Raw genomic sequence first — 20154 nt, 5'->3', positions numbered from 1 at the left:
CAAAGATCTTTCCCTGAAGATTGCATGATAGTTGAATTGATGTGGACAGAGGTGACATGTAGTTAAGACCTACTGTACTAGATGTGTATATTAATCATTTTTGAATCATACCGAGTTGCTAGGTGTGTAAAATTCTGACTGTATTGATGTATTTGAAAAATGTTTTGCAGGAGCTGTAAAATCCTGTCAGCTTAAATTTGTTTTGTCCAAAGAACAAGTGCCTGGAGCTAGTTATAAAGCTTTTATAACTTCTTTCTGGGTTAGAAAAACACATTTGAATGTACTATATCCTATGTTCAAGTAGGTATGCTAAAACAGTGCTATTCTGATGTTGGGTCCCACAAAAGATGTAGGTTTGTCATGTATTTTAAAGTAAAGATGCTGTACAAAGTTGCTATAGCTTAATAATTCACATTTTTGGTTGCAGCTAATTAATGGAAATACAGGCCATACTGACTATCTGACTGAAGCCGAGGAATCTCTTATTTGCTGCTGTTGCCTAAGTGAAGATCTTCAATATGCTGCATTTGGAGAGGAGAATGGAACAGTAAAGGTACTGTACCCTGATTTTTGGGCAGTATTGAGTAAATCCACTGGTTAGTGTTTCTAATGATTTTTTACTAGCTTTCTTTAATACAAAAGTAACATTCTTGTTTAAATTCTAGAAAGAGAGAGAATAAGTAATTCAGCTATTGCTTTTTGATGACACAGTATGTTATACTCTTGAAAATTAAAAGAAATGGTGTTGTAAACCCGTTTTATGGGAAATCAACTGCTCCCCTACCCAACAATGAGTATATCAACCCAGGTTACTCCCTGCCATGAGGAAAAAACAGTGGGAATGGCTTTAGGGAAGGAAAACTGAGAGGTAATCCGTGAGGAGTTTCCTCAGAATTCTGTCATCAGGGTTTTCTCCCCTTCTAACAAAAGAAGCAAGATGTTGGCTCACAGACCCCAATATCTGCATGGATCTAGGGATCTACTGGAGGGCTTATACCTCTGTGCTGCTGAATGGTCCCCTTTAGCTGTCCTCTGCTTCCTCTCAGAGCAGCTACAGTGGGTTCCAGAATGTGGAGACCACAGTGCAGAGAGAGTACTGCTTGAAACTTAATAGAGCCTCGTGTCCTGAGTTGATTCCTGATGCAACTGGAGGTACTAGGAAAAGGGAGAAAAAATATGTTCCCCTGCTGACATGCATGTTTGAAGACTACCACATTTATTATCCAGTTTATAAATATCAGCACCATCTTGGCATTTATCCCCATACCTTTGTCCATTCACATAAAAGGAGTAAGTAGAGTGTTAAGAGTAGCAGTGTCTTACACTTGTTGGCCGCTTGACTCATTTCACATCTCTCAGTACAGAGACAAGTAGCTACAAATTTTGGAAAATTGCACTTTTCTGTTATCTGTTAATTGCTGAGCATAAAATAAATTTAGAGGCAAATTTGTTGTTTCAGTCGTGTTAACATAAAACATAGAACATGATAAATTGCATAGTCAATAGTTTGACCACACTTTGGTTTGTTATGAAATATATTTAAGAGACCAAATAAACTGTGAGTTAGGTTTATTGATATAAGCCAATAATAATATAGTACTGAAAAAGGTTCTAAAAGATACCATTCTGCGGGAAGCCATTTTGTGCAGGATTATTACATTCACCTGAAAAGAACAGAAGATATGCTTCCAAAGTTAAACCACCTAAAGCCATTTTTTCATATCCAACCTTTTTACAAGTGCAAGGTACTGTATACATCATTTGAAACTTCATTTAATCAATTAGCTTTCTACTTTGTTTTTATGGTACTATGGTGTATTCCTCATCTCTTTGTTACAAATACATACATTCCAGGTACCAAAGGGTGTGAAGACACCTCCTAGGTCTGTACTAGGGTAGAACAATCATGTCTTATCCTTTTCCTTTGGGACATTTCAGTATTGGTCTGCAAGAGTAACTTTCTTCCTGTTGCTATGGTAAAGCACTCATCTGTCCTGGTCTTAACAGCTTCCCTGTTTGCTTAAGCCAAAACTTACTTCAGTGAATGCAAGGTGTTATGGAATACTTAGCTTAAGTGAGCAGGGCTATATAAAAAGCATAGGCCAATTAAGGCTATATAACGGCTATTATATTCATTTATGTGCTTAATACGTACTGATATCTGTATGATGCGAATAATACATATTGGTAATGTGATGCACATACGCTATCGCAGAATATATTGGTCAACAAACACAAGTACATATCAAACTTCACACACAGGTTGGTACGTACATGTCTGATACATACCCTGTCAGGGTTCCCTCCTCACTCTGAACTCTAGGGTACGGATGTGGGGACCCGCATGAAAGACCCCCTAAGCTTATTTCTACCAGCTTAGGTTAAAAACGCCCCAGGCTCAAATTCTCCCTTGTACATTGGGTTTAAGTAACACTGCCACCACCAAATGATTTAACAAAGAACCAGGGAAAAGGACCACTTGGAGTTCCTCTTCCCCCAGCAATCCGCCCAAGCCCTCACACCCCCTTTCCTGGGGAGGCTTGAGAATAATATCCTAACCAATTGGTTACAGAATTATCAAAGACCCAGACCCCTGGGTCTTGGAACGATGGAATAATCTGTCGGGTTCTTAAAAGAAGGATTTTATTTAAAAAAAAAAAAAGAAAAGAAAGAAAAAATAAAGTAAAAATCATCTCTGTAAAATCAGGATGGAAAATACTTTACAGGGTATTCAGATTCAAAACACAGAGGATTCCCCTCTGGGCAAAACTTTAAAGTTACAGAAAACAGGAATAAACCTTCTTCTTAGCACAGAGAAAATTCACAAGAAAAACAAAAGATAAACAAATCCGCCTTGCCTGGCTTACCTACATTGGTTACAATATTGGAGACTTGAATTGGGATGGGTTAGAGAAGATGGATTTCTGTCTGACCCTTCTCAGTCTCAAGAGAGAACCCCACACAAAACAAAGAGCACAAACAAAACCTTCCCCCCTCCCAATATTTGAAAGTATCTTCTTTCCTCATTGGTCCTGTTGGTCAGGTGCCAACCAGGCTATTTGAGCTTCTTAACCCCTTACAGATAAGGAGGAATTCTAAGCTACCCTTAGCTGTATGTTTATGACCTACCCAAAGGAAATTGAAGGACTTCTAGCCAATTTTTAACAAAGTAGATTATCTGCTCACTTTTTCCAAGTGTCAGGTTAACATATGGATTTTTTTCTCACTGACTGGTTTGGATCTGAATCCTCACTTTTGTGTAGTACTGTATAGTATTCCATTATTTTTACTTCAGATGTTTTGCTTACATGTCTTTCTCTGTTTATTGTGTATATGACTGTATTTTAATTCTTCATAAATGATCTTTCTGATTTTCATTATAAAGGTTCTGAAATTGTCAAATAGGAGAGTTTTCAAATCCAGGACTGGACATGAGAAATCTGTACAACATTGCCAGTTTACATCTGATGGACAGACGCTTATTTCAAGCTCTGATGATTCAACTATACAGGTGTGGAAAATGTTTTAAACTTACATTGGAGCATTCAAAACTACTAAAGAAAAAGTAGGTTTACACTACAGATAGTGCAGACTCAATAAACTCCATGCATTTTCTATATTGACCATTAAAACAACAAGGAGTCCAGTGGCACCTTAAAGACTAACAGATTTATTTGAGCATAAGCTTTTATGGGTAAAAACCCCACTTCTTCAGATGCATGGAGTGAAAATTACAGATGCAGACATAAATATACTGACACATGAAGAGAAGGGAGTTACCTCACTAATGTTATATATGCCATCACGTGCCAGCAATGCCCCTCTGCCATGTACATTGGCCAAACCGGACAGTCCCTACGTAAAAGAATAAATGAACACAAATCGGACATCAGGAATAGTATCCTACAAAAGCCAGTAGGAGAACACTTCAGTCTTCCTGGACATTGTATAACAGATTTGAAAGTAGCTATACTTGAACAAAAAAACTTCAGAAACAGACTTCAAAGAGAAACAGCAGAACTAAAATTCATTTGCAAAGTTAACACCATTAATTTGGGCTTGAATAGGGACTGGGAGTGCCTGGCTCATTACAAAAGCAGCTTTGCTCTCCTGGAATTGAGACCTCCTCATCTATTATTGGGAGTGGACTACATCTGCCTTGATTGAATTGGCCCTGTCAACACTGGTTTTCCACTTATGAGGTAACTCCCTTCTCTTCATGTGTCAGTATATTTATGTCTGCATCTGTAATTTTCACTCCATGCATCTAAAGAAGTGGGGTTTTTACCCACAAAAGCTTATGCTCAAATAAATCTGTCAGTCTTTAAGGTGCCACCGGACTCCTTGTTGTTTTTGTGGATACAGACTGACACGGCTACCCCCTGATACATTGACCATTGTTAGTCTCATGGTCCATTTGGTTGGAGGGCCATCACAATTGAGCAATGTGGACTGACAAGGAAATGTCTGTTAGCTAGGTCAGTCCTCTTGTTTACCTCTCCTAATCCCACCATTGAAACTTGCTGGCTGTCTTTCTAATGGCATCATTCACAACTTCTCTACATTCACAACTTCTCTACACTTGTGTTCCTAGAACCACAGATACAACATAATTTGTCTGATTTCTGGATTACGGACTAACCAAGTTCAATAGCTCTGATGGTTTATAATTTGAAGTTACAAAATCGGAAGTACTTATTTTGTTACAAATAAATCTCCACTGACATTCAGAATTGGGTCTTTGATATCAATGGATATGTAGAGAGTAAAGAATTTTCAGACTTAATGCAGAACTGGTAGGTGTTTCATTTTTAAAAAAATGTAGAGAATGGGGGCAGCAAATTGCTTCTTTTAAGTAATTAATTGTGCAGGCTTATCTTGTTGGACAGAAACAAAATGAACCAAGTCAGAAAAAGGAGCACTTCCTTGATGGCCTACAAAGGACCAAATGTTTAGTAAAATCTAAAGTAGTGTGGTGACCATTGTGTGTGTTAGAACTTTTCTATTTTGTGTTCACATAATGATGAATTACACCCTTTTGGTAAAATTTAAGTGAAATTTAGGTCATAGTTGCAAAGAAATATGGATTCTCAAAATAGACAGTTCAACCATTTAGTAATTTAAGAATTTTGGGACCTGATCCAAAGTACACTGAAGTCAATTAAAAGACTTACTGACTTCTGTGAGCTTTGGATCAGGCCCTCGATTGTGCCTTTATGGTAGCTAACTTAAAAATGTGGAGATGCACACTTGCACATGGGAGGCTAGGACTGAGATTGAAGTCTGATTCTTTTTCTTTTCTTTTTTTGTATTTTTCTTTTTTGCACCCATGTGGAGGTAAGAATTACTGAGTAAAGGAAAATGTTATTAATTCCTTTATTTACCTTGTCTGACAAGTTGTTTTTTGTTCTAGGATTCCCTCTAGTGGCTAATTTAGCACTTAAATTTTCTAGATTTTCAACCACATACTTTTCTTGGCTATTGGATAAACTTTTTTCTTTGGTGCAGAAGGCTATAGGTGTAAAATCAATAAAAAAAAAAAATCTTGAGCTGTTTAATAATTTCTGTAGATAAAGTGACATCCTTTGAATGTTTAATGCACAGTTGCTGAAATTAAAAAGAAAAAACTACAAACTTTTAAAACAAAAAGTGACATTTGATTAAAAATGTATTTTAACTGTATAATAAATCTGAGTAAAATTGTTTTACTGTAAAATAAATCTGAGTTAAAGTGTGAAAAATTGTTATTGATTGAAATAATCAAGGTTTTTAGGCCCCAAATTTGAGTTTGCAGGGGAAGTTTTCAAACTCACTAATGGTAGCTAGTTATTGAAAGTCACATTATACAAATTTTATTGGGGAGGCTTTTTCCCTTTTCAGACTTTTCTCAAGATTTAATTCATTCACATGAACTTTTACCAGCTGGCCATCATAATACGCTTTTGTGACTGGCTCACATTAGTGCTTACCCAAGGTGAGTTGCAACAAGGCCAGGTATCTTCGATAGTTTATTTGGAGTGGAAGACAATGGATATTTTCTGCTGAAAAAAACAAGTTAATCATTGTTAAATTTATATTTTCAATGTGGAGGATAACCCATTGTTTTAAAAGCTTACAAATTCTATGTTTATAAGCAGGTGTGGAATTGGCAGTCAGAAGAATATATATTTTTAAAAGGTCACAAGGAAGCAGTGAAGAATTTTAGGCTTTTGGAAAATTCAAGACTTCTTTCCTGGTCATTTGATGGAACAGTTAAGGTAAATATAAAATTTCTTTGTATTGACAAATTACAGAAGGTGCATTGTGTTTTTAATTGGTAGCAAAAAACTATAAAATTGTATATTTAATTTTCAAAGAATGAAACTTAGGCCCAGTCTATGCCAAGGTTTTTATCTAGAGGTGGAAACTATGTGAGCTCACGAAAGCTTATGCTCAAATATATTTGTTAGTCTCTAAGGTGCCACAAGTATTCCTTTTCTTTTTGCGAATATAGACTAACACGGCTGCTACTCTGAAATATGTGATATAGCGGCACGCACCAGTGCAAGCCCCTTTTGTAGATGTGGTGCATCAGTATAAAGTATGATTTTTTTTTTCTTTCCCACCAGAGTAGCTACACTGGATGCTAAAAATCCCAATGTAAACAAGGATTAAAAGTAGGCACAACTGCTATATTTAGGAAATGCAAAGGTTTTAGAGTCAGTCCAGTAGGAAAATATGGTAATAAAAAAAACTTAACTGAATATTTTGATTATAGATTGCTTTCTCTGCTGTTGGTTAATTCTGCATTACATTATGTAATTTAGCACTAAAAGTATAAACTGCAACATTTTTAAAAGCTCAAATTTACATTTTCATTGTATTTCTAATTATTCACCTTATTACTCCTTATTACACCCTTCCTGTTTTGCATATCTGTAAAGAGCCACAAACCTTTATTATATTTGGATGTTCTTGATGTATTTAATCCAGTGTATCTTCGTATTGTTCTATTAGAACTGTTTTATAGATACTGAATTGGTGAAAAACTGCAAAAGTAGTCTGTACATTTTAAATTTTAATAATATTTTATAGGTGTGGAATATTTGTACTGGAAAAATAGAAGATGATTTTGTTTGCCATGAAGATGCTGTTCTTTCTTGTGCTATTTCACCTGATGCCACCAAGTTTTCATCTACCTCTGCTGACAAAACTGCCAAGGTTAGTAAACGTAATGTTGACAAATCTGCACAATGAGGTATATCCTGGAATTTGTGCTTAAGACCAACTTCATTAGGTAGCTAACAACCGCTCCAAATACCTCTAAGCATTTCAAAATATCATATTCTGTATATGGGTCATGTGACCATCTGTTAGTTTGTATGCTTGCTTGCGAGGTTATAGTGTGATCTGTTTTGCGGTCTGTGTGCTGAGCCAAGTGTCTGGCTAGGCTAGGCTAGGCTGAGTTTACTAATGAGTCTGCTGTCCTTTGATTTCCCTAACCCCGTAAAGTGCCTTGACAAGGGGACAGATCTAACTCAGGGAAAATATATTCTTCTTTGAGTGCTTGCTCATGTCGATTACATTCTAGGTTTGAGCATGCCCACATGCACAGTTGTCGGAGACTTTTGCCTTAGCGGTATCCGTAAGATGGGCTGTGGCACCCTCATGAGTGCCATGCTCATGCGCTGGTATATCAGGCGCCACCAGTCCTACACCCTCTCGGTTCTTTCTTACCGCCTGTGGTGGTTGGTTGGAGCGTCTCTTTCCCTTGCTTCACAAGTGGTCAAAGGTTTTTTCCCCTACTCCTTGAACCTTGGGTTCCAGCTGTAAATAGTTTATTTATAGTAGATTAGTTAGTAAGTAGCTGTTAAGTACTATAGTTAGGCAATAGCCAGTCTCCGGGTTTTAAGCGCTGCTCTGACTACAACAGGCCTATTTCTGTTAGTGACCCGCATGGTAGCTGTTTGAAGTGCCTGGGGGAATCCCAAATTAAAGAGAAGTAAGAACTTTCTGTAAGAACTTTGTCCCGGGACACAGAAAGAACGTGACATTCGCTTAAGGGCCCTCCTCATGGAGACCGCTTTTTGCCCAGCCTCAGAGCCGGCCTGGCCGGATGCAACTCCCAGCACTTTGGCCTTTTTGCGTAGCGCATCCCTGGCACTGGGCTCTTCCCGGTACCAATCCCCTTCGTTGCTGCCCAAGAAGAAGACTTAGAAGAGGGACCCAGCACCGAGCAAGTTGGAGCATTGGGCAAAGGACCCTGCTTGGGCCGCCTGCCCACACCGAGGCTGCAAGGGGGCACACCCCCAAGGGGACCTACTACCCCCCTAAGGGATCTGCCACCAACTCCGGAGAGCGGTAGAGGACCCAGTCAATGGCGCAGTCAATGCCTTCTCAGCTCCCAGTGCCCAGAGAGCAACGGACTCTCCCGCTGCAGCCGCACCAAGTGCAGCGATGGACCCAGTGAAGGCTCCCTATAAAGGGTAAGCCAGCTGTGAAGGCCTCCCAGAAGGCGAGTGAGGGTCATTGTTGCTGTGTCCTTGGTGTCCATGTCAGCCCAGTTCACTGATTTGCCGCTACTGGTCACCAGCACCATGCTCTCAGTCTCTACCATGGCACCAGACCTCACCCAAAGGCACGTGCCAGTTGCCTTACAGTCAGCACCGGTCATCTTCATGCTGACCGTCACCATCCCCGACACGTTGGGGATGCTTCCCCTACTCCCAGCACTGATCTGACCATTCAAGGCACTGGTCACCCACGGCGATGGTTAGCTGACAGACTCTGATGTCGATGGCCCCACCCTGGTCATTGGAGGAGGATTTCTCCGGCACAGGCAGGGAGTTCAGCCCCTCACCAAGACATCACCATCGCGACTAGGTTCCAGAGGGTGCATCCAATACAGCAGTGCTGACCTGGGGGCAGGGCCAGTGGCCAGTGCAATGGCCTTACTGGAATGCCTGGGGAATGCCGGTAATGCCGATGCCCCCGTCTTACCAGTCCTTGGTCACTGCGTCAGACAAACCCCAATCGACACTGGCAGCACGAGGCTTGGTGCAGGAAGCACCAGTGGCCACTGTGGTGGAGGAACAGGTGCCCACCCCAAGACCACCTGCCCCTGTGGGGGATGATGCCCCGGACCCTCCCGCAGTGGTTCAGTCGTTGTCCTCCTCTCCAAACGAGACGGTGGCAGGGCCCTCCCATACTAGCCCACTAGACAACTTCAGGGAGCACCAAGCCCTGCTCCCACAGGTGGCTACCAATTTAGGCCTCAAGGTGGAGCAATCGGACACATTCAGTGTGCTCTCTACGTCCATCCCCACACGTGTTGCACTCCCAGTGCACGAAGTCCTGAACCAGTAGCGTAGCCAGGGGGGAAGCGGCCACCCCCCCTCTGAGCACAAGTGGTGCCTTTTTAATTTATAGGTGCCTTTTTTTAATTTTTGCTCACCCGGCGACGCTCCGGGTCTTCAGCGGCACAGGCCTTCATGCGCTCCAGCTCAGCGGGGGCCTTCACTCGCTCCGGGTCCTCAGCGGCGGCATTTCGACAGCTGGGGCCTTCAGTGCCACCAAGGACCCAGGGTGCCGCCTGGTGAGTACAAGTGGGTGGCACCTTTTTTTATGTCCGCTGCCCCTGTTCGCTCCACCTAGCTATGCCACTGTCCTGAACATTGCCAAAGCCCTCTGGCAAACCCCGTCCTCCATCCTGCCCATTTTCAAGAGGGCCGAGAAGAAGTATTTTGTCCCCGCCAACGGGTTTGAATACTTCTATACCTACCCACCCACCCACCCACCCCCAGTGTCATTGGTTGTGTCAGCAGCCAACTAAAAGGACAAGCAGGGGCCTGCCAGTTCCACCCCCAAGAGTAAGGAGGCCAAGAGACTGGACCTTTTTGGAAGAAAAATTTATTCCATGGCCAGTCTCCAATTCCGGGTCACGAACCACCAGGCTCTTTTAGGGCATTATCATTTCAACCAGTGGGACTCCCTCCACAAGTTTAAGGACTCCATGCCCAAGGAAATGGCCCAAGAGTTCGGGGCTCTTGTGGAGGAATGTACCACAGCAGTTCAGTGCTCCATCCAGATGGCCTGGGATGCGTCCTATTTAGTGACCAAGGTGGTCGCCTTGGTGGTGGTCATTCCTGACAGCTCGTGGCTTCAGACCTCCGGCCTGTCCCAGGAGATGCAGTCCTCCATACAAGATCTTCCGTTAGATGGAGTCAAGATGTTCTCCGATCAGACAGACGTGAGGCTGCACGGTCTGAAGGACGCTTGGGCCACCCTCCGCTCTCTGGAGATGCATATGCTTCAGTTTGCCATTCCAACCACCAAGGCCTTGGCAGCCTTGGCTGGACTCTATGAGGAGAAGGGACAGTGGGTTCAGTTGCTGCTGCCCTTCGTCCTCCTGCTCACCTGTACAACCTGGCCGGGTGAAACATGATGGAGGCCAGAAGCAGGCATTCTGAGGGTGTGCTCGAGAGCGACGCCCCAGTTACCTCCCTGGATCTACCCCATCTTTTCCTCAGCCATCTCCATCCCTATACTCCATGGTTAACTACTGAGGATCAGGAATGTTTGGCCCAAGTTCAGTAGGTCCTACTAGGGAGTAGAAAGCTCTCCACTAGAGCGACCTATCTGACCACCTGGAAATGATTCACGTGCTGGGCCTCGGCCCAAAACGTTAGGCCTAAGCAGGCCTCGCTGCAGCTGATGCTAGACTACCTTATGCATCTCAAGCTCCAAGGTTTGTCCCTTTCATCAGTTAAGGTCCATTTGGCTGCTATATCAGCCTTTCACCCTCTGTCCCAGGGCAGATCGGTCTTGGCTCATGGCATGATGGTCCGGTTCTTAAAAGGTTCTGGAGTGGCTCCACTCTTGAGTCCGGGACCCAGTCCCTCTGTGGGACTTGAAGCTGGTGCTTGCACGGCTCGTGGAAGCTCCCTTTGAGCCCTTGGCATCCTGTTCCCTTCTTCTGCTCTCCTGGAAGGTGTCATTCCTGATGGCGATAACTTCTGCCTGAAGGGTCTCCATGATTAGGGTGCCTACATCGGGGCTGCCCTATACGGTGTTCTTCAAGGACAAAGTCTAGTTGCAGCCACATCCGGCTTTCCTGCCCAAGATGGTTTCGCAATTTAACATAAGCCAGGGCATATTCTTGCCTGTCTTCTGCCCAAAGTCTCGTAAGTCTGAGGAGGAATGTAAGTTGCCCTCCCTGGATGTCAGGAGAGTGCTAGCCTTCTACATTGAGAGGACCAAGCCATTACGCAAGTCAATGCAGTTGTTCATCGCGGTGGCAAGTAGGATGAAAGGTCGTCCAATGTCCACCAGGGGATTTCTTCTTGGGTCACAGCCTCCGATTTTGCTACTCTCAGGCAAAGGTGCTTCCACTGGCGATCGTAACCGCCCACTCAACCAGAGTACAAGCCTAGTTGGCAGCCTTCCTGGCCCATGTGCGAATCTCTGATATCTGCAGAGTCGCCACCTGGTTGTCTGTACATACGTTCACATCTCACTGTGCACTTACCCAGCAAGCCCGAGACAATGCTGGCTTCGGTAGATGGGTATTACAAGCCTGTGAACACCGAGCCCACCTCCAGGGACACTGCTTGTGAGTCATCTAGAATGGAATCGACATGAGCAAGAACTCGAAGAAGAAAAAACGGTTACCTATCTTTCGTGACTGTTGTTCTTAGAGATGTGTTGCTCATGTCCATTCCATTACCCGCCCTCCCACCCCTCCATCAGAGTTGCCCGCAAGAAGGAACTGAGAGAGGTGTAGGGCCGGCGGCACCTGATATACCGACGCATAAGCGTGGCACTCAAGGTGGCGTCACAGCCAGCCCTACGGACACCGCTAAGGCAAAAGTCTCCACAGCTGTGCACATGGGCGCGGCATACATCTAGAATGGAATGGACATGAATAACACATCTTAAGGAACAGTTACAAAAGGTATGTAATGATTTTATCCCAACTTTATGTATGAAATGATGGGGTCTAAATTAGCTCAAGAAAGAGATCTTGGAGTCATTGTGGATAGTTCTCTGAAAACATCTGTTCAATATGCAGTGGCAGTTAGGAAGCTAACAGAACGATTAGGAAAGGAATAGATTAAAAAAAGAAAATATCATAATGCGCTATATAAATCTGTGTATGCCCACACTTTGAATACTGCGTGCAGTTCAAGTCACCCCATCTTAGAATTGGAAAAAGTGCTGAGAAGGGCAACAAAAATGATTAAGGGTATGGAACATCTTCAGTCTGAGGAGTGATTAAAGAGACTGGGACTGTTCATCTTAGAAAAGAGACAACTAATGGGAAATTATGGTAGAGGTCTATAAAAAAACATGGATGGTAAGAGAGATTGAATAGGGAAGTGTCATTTACCCCTTCACATAACACAAGAAATAGGGGTCATCTGATGAAATTAACAGGCAGCAGGTTTAAAACAAGCAGAAGGAAGGACTACTTAACATAACATACAATCAATCTGTGGAACTTGTTGCCATGGTATGTTGTGAAGACCAAAAGTATAACTGCCTTAAAAAAGAATTAGATAAGTTCATGGCGGCTAGGTCCATCAATGGCAATTAGCCAAGATGGTCAGGGATGCAACCCCATGCTCTGTGTCCCCCTAAACTTCTGACTGCCAGGAGCTAGGAGTAGACGATGGGATGAATCACTTGAAATCGCCCTGCAGCATCTGGCACTGACCTCTATCAGAGACAGGATACTGAGTTAGATGGACCATTGGTCTGACCCAGTATGGCCATTCTTATGTTTTTACTTTCTAAAGCTTTAGCGACCTCCCAGAATTTATCTTGGAGACGACTACACACACTCTTAAGGAGAACTGTTGGCTTTAGCTCTCATAAGGTACACAGTATATGTATGCCCAGTATTTTGCATAGTTATGTGTATTGCTTTAGGTTCTTTGAATTAAAGCATTAAGCAACTAACTACAAATATTTTACAAGACAAGATTTTTAAAAATAGCTAAGTATTTAGGTATCTCTCACATTTTCAAAAGTACTGAGCACCCAGCAACCCTCATTGACATCAAATCAGGTATGTTCCTAAAAATGGATTTGTGAATCTCAATTTAGGCTTCTGTTTTTGAAAATTGTTGGCCTACTTTGTATTTTACCCCTTGTATGTCGAACTGTTAACTAGCAGTCAGATCCTTATTATCTGCAAGTCTGCTTTTAGACATTAAAAAATTTATTTTGTGCAGTACTTGTAATTCAAATATTTTTTTAAAAAAATTGTATTTCATCAGAATATGCAGTTCCTTCAAAATCAAAACACTTTGTGAAGTCAAGTCTGTTTTACTCCAATTTTGTTTTGGAAGAAAACTGGAAAAACAAATTCCAACATGTCAGAATGTTTTGACTTTTCATTTTTAAATGACTTTTTGTTTAGAATTCTTTAAAATTGTGTATAATATATTTTTATATTGTCTAAGCTAAATATTCTTAATGATTCAAAATCATTACTTTTCAGAATTTTCCTTCCAGAGAGTGTCAAAATTTTCCGGTTTTATTCCTGTTCAGAAAAAAGCCACATTCAAAAATTTCTAAATATTTTGAGAAATGGAACTTATTTTTAAGAATTATTTTACAAATAAGTAGATCATTTAAGGTTCCCTTCAAGTTTCAAAGAAAATGTATAGACATCTTTATTAAAAGACCACCTCCTTTGAGATTACTTCTCGTCAGCCCCTTGAGTGGGCTGCTTAATAAATGTTCCATTGTATTACACTCCAGAGCGTGCTTCCTAGCTTGATAAAATTCTTATAAAAATATCTTTGTATTGATTCATGAAGTACCTTTTCCTTAATAACTTCATGAACTTTCTGTCTAACAGGTTAGGAGCTTAAAATGTGTAATAATAAAAAAATTGTGCACACTTTTTCAAATAATACCTAACAAATAAATGCCTCTCAGATTTAAAAAGAAAAGGAGTACTTGTGGCACCTTAGAGACTAACCAATTTATTTGAGCATGAGCTTTCGTGAGCTACAGCTCTCAGATTTAATTAATCTGGGATTTATGTACTTTGAGTATTTTAATCCCTGTGTTAACACACATGTTTCTGATTGGAGTGGACAGATAAAATTGTGTAAATTTTCCATGAAGTACCACTTATCTTTACTTTTTTTCTTTAACATTTCATTTTTAGATATGGAGCTTTGAAAGTTCATCTGTTCTTCATGAGCTTAATGGTCACAAAGGCTGCGTGCGGTGCTGCACTTTCTCCTTCGATGATAAATTCTTGGCCACCGGAGATGACAATGGAGAAATAAGGGTACATTTGGAGACATTTTAGTAATACGTTGAGTCAAAACAACTCTAGGGGTGCTTAGCCCAGTGTACTTGCCAGATATGAATTTGGGTAACTATATTTTGCCTATCTAATTGCCCTATCCCATTTAGGGAACGTTGCAGGTCAGGAATAAATAATGGATCCTTTGCTGTCAAGGTGGCAGCATTTTTTTTTGTAGTGGGTGCACAACTGAGCTGAAGGTCATCTAGAAACTATAGGCTATTGAATTGCTTTAGAAAAATATCTACAAGATTAGACTGAATAGAGGGTCAAGACTACAAAAATACAAGAAAAGAATGTTCAGAATAGATGTGTATGTGTACCTCTGGATTTGATCACCTGTTTTTGCATTCTTTTTTTTTTTATCATGGATATTCCTTGTGTGGTGGGACTCTGGATTGTCCATTTTGAGGACTCATGGTTTACAAATATACTTATGGATTGATAGGAAAGGATTCCCTTTTTAGGGATTCCTTGTAAGTATTTTGTTTTAAGATTGTTTTGCACGAAAAAAGAAGAAAATGTAATGTAAGGTGGCTTTATGCCCATTCCTCGCTCCCTGAAAGCAGAAATATATTTGTCATGTTGACTTTTTGGTTTTTTTATGGTGGTGTAGTGATGATGGTTATGGTGCTCTATAGATGTCTGGCATTCTTTACTAATTAGTCTCCCATGAGTCAGTGAATTAAACCCTCTATATACCATAAAGGTGTAAGATAAGAGGAGTTATCTGAATTGCCCTCTCACTTTGCAACCAAATATAATGTTTGAAGTAAAGGTTGTATTTCTCTAGCACTAAAAAGAGGGAAAAAATGAATCCTGTCATCCTTGCAGCAATATTCCTTTTTATTTAATGCCATTAATAGATTGTATATGTTATTAATTATGTCTCTCTTAGATTTGGGATGTCTCAAGAGGTGAATTACTTCATCTCTGCTCCCCTGTTACTGTAGATGAAGGAGAATCAACACATGGTGGCTGGGTAACAGACCTCTGTTTTTCTCCTGAGAGTAATATGCTTGTGTCATGTGGAGGATATCTTAAGGTAAGCCCCTCAAAATACTGTTTTAAATTAAAGTAACAGGATTGGAAGGTGACACCCTTGGTGTCCTAGTCATATTTGCTACTTTAGTTTTAAAAACTGTGTCCCTCTCACAGCCCCCATTTCCGATTGCTTACAACTTTCTCAAATTTCTTTTGGGGTGACATTTTTTCATGCTTGGTTTCTGTCCAAAGGTTTTTTTGTTGTTTTTTTAAAAAAAAAAAAAAAAAAAGTTTGAGTAAAATCATTTGTGTCTTCTGAGTTATTTGAATATAGATTGGTGGGAAGCTTTCCTATGTATCTTAAATGTTGAACCAGTTATGATCTATAAACCACTGTATTTGCAATGCCAGAGAAAATAGAATTGAATACTCAATTATGATGATCAATGGATTCATGAGCATTTCTAAATCTCTCTGATTTTGTATCTAGCATGGTAACAGAATTATTTAATAGGCTAATCAATAGAGGGGTTTTTTTTTCTTAGAAGAAGAAAATAAAAATAACCCAAGAAGAAGTGACAAATCTTAAATTACCAGAACTATGATTAAGAGTAGAAACTGATGTTAGCAAAATACCCCCGCTAACAAATGTTCTTATATTAAGGCCATGGTAATTGCTGAACACCCTCAGATCTCCTCAATCTCGAGTGTTCAGTGCCTCCAAAACGTAAATTTCAGAAAGAGTTGTGTGCTCTGCACCTTGCAGGAGTGGACCCTTATTTTGTAAGATTTGAACATCAAATACTGGGTTGTTCACTTTTTCTTCATAAATACATAAGCGTTGGTGATGGTATGTGATCCTGGTCTCTGACTAGATCTCCTACAGGCTATAATAATAATGTGGTGCTGTACTTTGAAAGACATACTGTAAAAATCCTCTGAAAGGATGCAAGTTAAAACAGGAAATTGAAATTTGTCATTGGAGAAGAAACTTCTATTGGGTACATTTGTTTAATCCATTAGAGATTCACAGTAACTATTATGGTTAGATTCATTGAGCTGTATCCTATTACCTGTTTTTTACACACAACTTCCAAAGACTTCAGTATGAGTTCCATGTGTGGAAAATGATAGGATATCATAGAACCATAGAAATGTAAGGCTAGAAGGGACCTTGAGAAGTCAAGTCCAGCCCCCTGCGCTGTGGCAGGGCCAAGTGAACCTAAACCATTCCTGACGGATGTTTTGTCCAACTTGTTTTTAGAAGCTTCCAATGATGGGGACTCCATGACCTCCCTTGGAAGCCTACTCCAGAGTTTAAGTACCCTTATAGTTAGAAAGTTTTTCCTCATATCTAATCTAAAATCTACCTTGCTGCAGATTAAACCTATTACTACTTTGTCCTACCTTCAGTGGACATGGAGAACAGCTGATCACCATCCTCTTTATAACAGCCCTTAATATATTGGAAGGCTGTTATCAGGTCCCCCCTCAGTCGTCTTTTCTCAAGACTAAACATGCCCGGTTTATTTTAACCTTTCCTCATAGGTCAGTTTTTCTAGACCTTTTATCATTTTTGTGGCAGACAAATTGGAAAGAGTGTAGAAGAGAGTATCTTTCCTAAATTGTGGTGCCCAGAATCGAACCCAGTACTCTAGCTGGGGCCTCACCAGTGTCGAGTAGAGCTGGACAGTTACCTCCTGTGTTTTACATACAACATTCCAGTTAATACACCCCAGAATCATATTTTTGCAGCTGCATCATTGATGACTCAGATTCGATTTGTGGTCCCCAAAAACCTCCCAGATCCTTTTCAGCAATACCACCACCTAGACAATTATTCCCCGTTTTGTAGTTGTGCATTTGATTGTTCCTTGCTAAGTGAAGTACTTCGCACTTGTCCTTATTGAATTTTATCTTGTTGAATTCAGGCCAATTCTCCAATTTGTGGAGGTCATTTTGAACTTTAAACCTGTCCTCCAAAGTGCTTGCAACTCCTTCCAGCTTGGTATCATCTGAAAATTTTATAAGCGTGCTCTCCATTATCCAAGTCATTAATGAAAATTACGTTGGGCCTTTTGTCTTTGCTAAGAATTCCAGAATCAGCTACATATAAGGGTTGGCAGCAGATGTTGGAAGGCAAGGGCAGGGGAGGGAGTTGAAAACATTATTTTAAAGTAGTATTGAAACAGAACTGCACCCTAGGAATTGCCATGTTGGGCCAGACTCTTGATCCATGTAATCCAGTGTTCTGTCTCTGACATTGGCTAATGCAAGAAACTTCTTTGTGAATAATTATGGAGTAAACTTCCCATGGGAAAGTTCTTCTTGATTCCTAGTATTTAGTAGTTAATTTATGCCCTGGAAAGCTTGAATTTATATACTTCTTAACAAATTTTCTATCTGGATAATGATCTCATTATCTTTTTAAATGTTTAATTCTTTTGTGACTCCAACTAAGCTCTTGGCCTTAATGATATCTTTTCACAGTAATTATGTTGTATAAAAATATCTCTTCAGTTTTGAATGTTATTTTTCAGTTTCATTTGCTCCTGTACTAAGAGAGGAGTAACAGGGGTATCTGACTTAATCATCTTTCTTCCATTTATTATTTTATATATGCCTTTATCATGTGTCTCCTCTAAATTAAACAGCCACAATCTCTTCAGTATCTTCTCATCTGAACATCTTTCAGGCTTCTAACAATTTTTGTCCCTCTGAACCCCTTGTTTTATTTAAGATTGTTGACTCTTTCCTCATATGCAGAATGAAGGAAGAAAACTTAACAGGCAACTAGGCCCACAATGCTAAACCTATTTTTATAACCTCTTATATTCTAATTCTGTTCCTACTAATTTAAAATGTTTCTCTTTTTATAGTGGTGGAATGTAACTACTGGAGAATCCTTACAAACATTCTACACAAATGGAACAAACCTCAAGTCAATATATGTGTCCCCTAATTTCAAAGTATATGTGACCATTGATAACCTCGGTATTCTTTATGTGCTACAGATGCTGGAATAAATCCATTGAGCATGGTGGATGTTAAAACTCATGCAACTGATACAGAGTTTTGAGTTGGAAACAAAATTCCACTAATCTAGTTGACATTCATTAAACTATGAAGTGTTTTTCAGTATTGCATTCATTAAATGTTTGTATGTATAATATTTATGTAAATTTTTGCAAATGAGCATGCATTTAATCTTGTTTTTGATCAGTGTTGTTATTATTAATGGTTTGTCCTTAAATTTTGATCTGCATACTAAGTATGCACCTTATTACACTGTTGGTAAAATTATGTTAAGTTTTATTGAAATAGGGTGAGAATTGTTAACAGCAGAAGTCATAATAGGAGTATGATACATGGAAATCCTAGTTTGTAGAAGACTGATAGCAAATGTTTTCAGGTCATGAATGTGACTGTAAAATACCAAAAATTATGATCTTTTACTATGCATGTGTGACATTGTTTTAATGAATACAGAATAGAAAGAATTAATAACTTTGTTAGAATTTCATTTTTCAGTACAAACTTGGTACTATTTGAGGAATATACAAATATTTTAGAGAAGAATCAAGTAGCTCTCCAACTGGTACCGCAGCACTGTTTTATACTACTGTATTGAACCATCTTGCTTTCCAGACTTGTGGAGATGAGATGCATTATAGAAGGGTAGTGTGTTTGGCTTACAATGGGAGAAGATAATTGCTGCAACTCTTTTTAGGCACACACTCAAAGGGCGTTGGTAATTGCATTGGTGGAGATTGCATATTCGTTTTCTAGTTGGAGGAAAGATACGATAGCCAGCTAAACTGAGAATGGAACTGGGTCGAAAGGCTTTTGTTCAAAAATACTGGTGTCTATGGTATGGCTAAAAATATAGAAATTTTCCTTTTAACTTTAGCTTTCACTCCAGTTTGTGTCATGAAGATGATGATGTGTGCAATCCTGGTCAGCTTTGTTTACAGGGGATCCTATGCAGAGGAATCCTTTTTTTCCCCCCAAAGTATGTGATTTTTTTTAACATATTTTTTGATCCAGTAAAAGGAATAACGTGTCTGATATTCTACACTAGCTGCCTTTTTTTCTTAACTTAGATTTTGTGACTTTTTAATTAAATAACAAACTATTTCTAATCAAACTTAAAGTAAGCCTTGTTCTAGTTTGTTGATTCTGACTGTTAGTTAACTTACTCAGGCGGTAATAACTGTGATTTCCTTACCTTGCAATTAATAGCAAAACCCTTTTATAATGTCAGTATTTGGATGTTTAACATGATAAAGTGACTTTATCAATTCTCAATTTCAATAATTGTTCATCTTGTATTTCAGAATAAATTTTAAAATATCAGTGTTTTTTCTATGACAACCAAACTTTTTCATTTCTTCATCTATAATCTTCTGCAATTAGACTGTATTAAAGCAATAGTGAATACGGGTAATGTAATGAAGTTATACAGTCAGATGTAAAAGAATGTAATTAAAAATAAATGTAAGAGAAGAGTGTGTGTGGTTTTTTTGGATATTGAATATGTATATGTAAAGCATTAAAAAAAAAAAAACAGGCTGTTTCAGCCTAATTAGTGACTAAGTCTTGGAGCTCTTCAGTTTATACTTCATGGGAGCAGGGGGTTCAAGGATGGAAAAAAATGCAAAGTTTGCTGAAATTCTTTTTCTTTTTCACGAGCAACATGCACAAGAGAGAAGCAGGGTCAGGGGACAAATCTCTCCATGTGTGTTACCAATCTAAATTCACAAAATATAATGAAATTTCAAACTGCATAAGATAATGCTTTGCGAGTTAAGTAATAAAGTCAGCATTAAATAACAAAGACTGAAGGAATATAAAAAGGTAAGAGG

At 39.7% G+C, this 20154-nt stretch overlaps 1 protein-coding gene across 9 annotated transcripts in view; it reads left to right on the top strand.

Annotated features, from left to right (window-relative positions):
* APAF1 (apoptotic peptidase activating factor 1) overlaps positions 1 to 19821 on the top strand; it is a 91058-nt gene extending 71237 nt beyond the window's left edge. For 5 of the 9 annotated variants that reach the window (XM_073327440.2, XM_073327439.2, XM_073327438.2 and 2 more), the window contains 7 exons: positions 428 to 553; positions 3386 to 3511; positions 6138 to 6257; positions 7075 to 7200; positions 14162 to 14287; positions 15204 to 15350; positions 18169 to 19817. In XM_073327440.2, the coding sequence (XP_073183541.2) occupies positions 428 to 553; positions 3386 to 3511; positions 6138 to 6257; positions 7075 to 7200; positions 14162 to 14287; positions 15204 to 15350; positions 18169 to 18315 (918 nt within the window). In that variant the 3' untranslated portion in view covers positions 18316 to 19817. Of the gene's footprint in view, positions 1 to 427; positions 554 to 3385; positions 3512 to 4067; positions 4197 to 6137; positions 6258 to 7074; positions 7201 to 14161; positions 14288 to 15203; positions 15351 to 18168 lie in introns of those variants that run through there. The other 4 variants (XM_073327442.2, XM_073327445.2, XM_073327443.2 and 1 more) reach the window with 3 other exon arrangements.
* The last annotated feature ends 333 nt before the right edge of the window (positions 19822 to 20154 follow it).

Source organism: Lepidochelys kempii, chromosome 1, assembly GCF_965140285.1.
Source record: "Lepidochelys kempii isolate rLepKem1 chromosome 1, rLepKem1.hap1, whole genome shotgun sequence".
NCBI lineage: Eukaryota > Metazoa > Chordata > Testudines > Cheloniidae > Lepidochelys > Lepidochelys kempii.
The sequence above is the reverse complement of the archived record's forward strand: the minus strand, read 5'-3'. Positions and strand labels throughout refer to the sequence as shown.